Source organism: Lottia gigantea (genome assembly GCF_000327385.1).
Source record: "Lottia gigantea unplaced genomic scaffold LOTGIsca_60, whole genome shotgun sequence".
Lineage (NCBI taxonomy): Eukaryota > Metazoa > Mollusca > Gastropoda > Lottiidae > Lottia > Lottia gigantea.
This window is the reverse complement of record NW_008710050.1, coordinates 937,136-939,759: the sequence shown is the minus strand read 5'-3', so window position 1 is coordinate 939,759 and position 2,624 is coordinate 937,136. Positions and strand designations below refer to the sequence as shown.

The 2,624-nt window shown below is 38.2% G+C and overlaps 1 protein-coding gene across 1 annotated transcript; it reads left to right on the top strand.

Annotated features, from left to right (window-relative positions):
• Positions 1 to 1,252: 1,252 nt before the first annotated feature.
• On the top strand, positions 1,253 to 2,389 carry LOTGIDRAFT_128233 (hypothetical protein; the record flags this gene model as incomplete). Its single annotated transcript, XM_009064124.1, has 2 exons — positions 1,253 to 1,649; positions 1,929 to 2,389. The coding sequence occupies 2 exons, from the start codon at positions 1,253 to 1,255 to the stop codon at positions 2,387 to 2,389; spliced, it is 858 nt and encodes a 285-aa protein (XP_009062372.1).
• Between the last annotated feature and the right edge of the window lie 235 nt (positions 2,390 to 2,624).

The window sequence follows — 2,624 nt, the reverse complement described above, 5'->3', positions numbered from 1 at the left end:
CTTGGTTGTGAAACTCAAAGAGTATTGTCGAGTGGATCTACTTTTGGAATTCTAAACTCAGAAGATAAAAGGACACCCCTTTTAGGAATTTTATAATCCTTGATGTCAGAATCGGAAACTCTGTTTCGATAAAATTTCTTATGGAAATACTGCTCGATATATTCCTAGAGCTGTGACTTGAAATCTGCTCAGGAAACAAAACCCATCGTCAGTGAAGTGTAATCTATTCAATTCTTATCATTTGTGCCATTTCCTTGTGTGTTTTTCCCCGCACATGAATGGGAAACCATTTTCTGCCTATTCTCTTTGTTTCTGTGAATCGATGTTGCTAGTTATTCGACGATCAAAATTTTCCCCAAATAGTCAATTTCGATTTATGGGAAATTAATCACTCAGGTTTTCTTCACCGAGGGTCTAGATTATAATATTTTATATTGTACACCCTCTAAATTACATGGATACCTCACAATTTGACAAGATAACTCTGTGCATACTTCCATCGCTATGATAATTATTTGTTTATAGAAAGTTAGATAACAGAGACTGGATGATATACGATACTGTAGACCTTGTTATCAAGTCATTAATATCGCATAAAATATAAACAGTAAATATCTACATTGAGCCGATTTAAAATATATTAAAACATAAAACATTTCATAGTTTGACAATCAAATTATAAATCGAAAACTCCAAATATAGACCATTATATAAAGCAGACGAAGGTCGGTTGTCCTTATTCTGAAGTAGAACGTTGACCGGACCTTGTCCTAAGATCCAGCTACCACCATTGTCTGTCCATGTCAGATTTTGTGTGTTATCTTTTCAACGTGATTATCACTCAGAGAAAGCCACTGAATTCGGATACAGGATATTTGGTGGATGAGAAAGCGAAAAGAATATTTCTTTGACCTCTGTTTAACATTGGATACACGTGCTGCCAAAGACGTTGTGTAATAACTCAACATTCTGGTCGATATAGGACAGTAGGTGTAACGTCAACAGGAAAGTGATGCATGCGAGTGAGGTTCACAATTAGTGGTTTGTGGTTTGTGGTGTATAAAGATATTTGCGAGATCTTTGTGACACACTGTATCACGTGACCCCTTTACGGATATAAACATTGTGTATACCAAACAATTTTTAAAATTCTGATGCAACTGAGCAACATTGAGTTATTTTGATCGCCGCTACGTTTTGAGGATTGTTAGAAATTATCAAGTTTTTATTTCTCATTGCAACGTGATTCAAAATGGAGGCCGTTGTTGCTGCCAAGATAGCTGCTCTCTTTATAGTGTTAGTTATATCAGTCATATTTGGGAATACCCCTTACTGGGTTCTAAAGAGACGACAGACGCCCCAGGGAACCCGTCGGAGAAACTTATTCATTGCCATTTTCAATGCGTTTTCTGGGGGAGTTTTTCTCGGAACGTGTCTTCTTCATCTGATGGTGGAAGGTCGAGAGGAGCTGGAAGTTGCCTTTAGTGCCTATGGCGTTCATATAGAATATCCTCTATTCGAGGTTCTCGTGGCTTTTGGATTCTTTGCCATAACGTTTATTGATTTCGTTGCTGAACTGTGTTTCCATGGCTCAAGCAGCGTTATTCTGGAAGACAAGAAGCCGAAACCCCCAATGGCTGCTGTGGAAAGTGGAATCACCAATGTTAACTACATTAGTACTGATGTGTCAAACACCAGCAATATGGAACGATACGGAGCAATTGTTCAAGACGATAAAAGACAATCGACAGCACGAGATAATAACAACATTGCCACAGGAATCCCATCAACAGGTTCAGATGCTCGGATAACATATTCATCAAATAGAAGTTCAAGTAGCCCGGAAGTTGTTATTGAAGAAAGACGGGGACATGATCACCACCATAATCATGACCATAGTACACACGAGTTTGACGATCTAGCCAAAGCCTCAACCATCAGAGCTGTTCTCTTACTGATTGCTTTGTCCTTCCATACCATTTTCGACGGACTTGCGATCGGATTACAAGAGCAGGACGCAGACGTTTGGCAGGTGCTTGTTGCTATTAGTGTACATAAAGGTTTAGTCGCCTTTTGTTTAGGACACCAGCTTTATCAAGCGTATAAAGAACGTACCAAGTTGGCTTTTATTCTGGTTCAACTGTTCTGTTTAATGTCGCCAATAGGTATAGCTTTAGGCATTATCATCACTTCCGGTAATATAGACGGTGGTGCTCAGACTATGACGTCAGCAGTTTTACAAGGTATTGCTTCAGGAACATTTTTATACGTCACATTCTTTGAAATTCTGAGCACCGCCTTTACCCATGGACAAAGTATTTGGAATATCGTGCTGGCGTCAGTGGGATTCGCTGCCATGGCGGCTGTGAAATTATTAGACTCCGACTAAACTTCTTAAATGATAACTTAGCGCTGAAATTTTCGACATTTCTTACCACTGTATTGAAATATATTTCGTTTTTCTTTGTCTATTTTATCCATTTTGTGTTACTAAAAACTTTAGCTGGTATAAGTTGAATGAAAAACTGTCTTTCACATTGTGATACATTGTGTACATTGTGTACATTGTGTTACAATGTGTATATAATTAATCGGTACATGTACTGTGTACATTATGTACATTG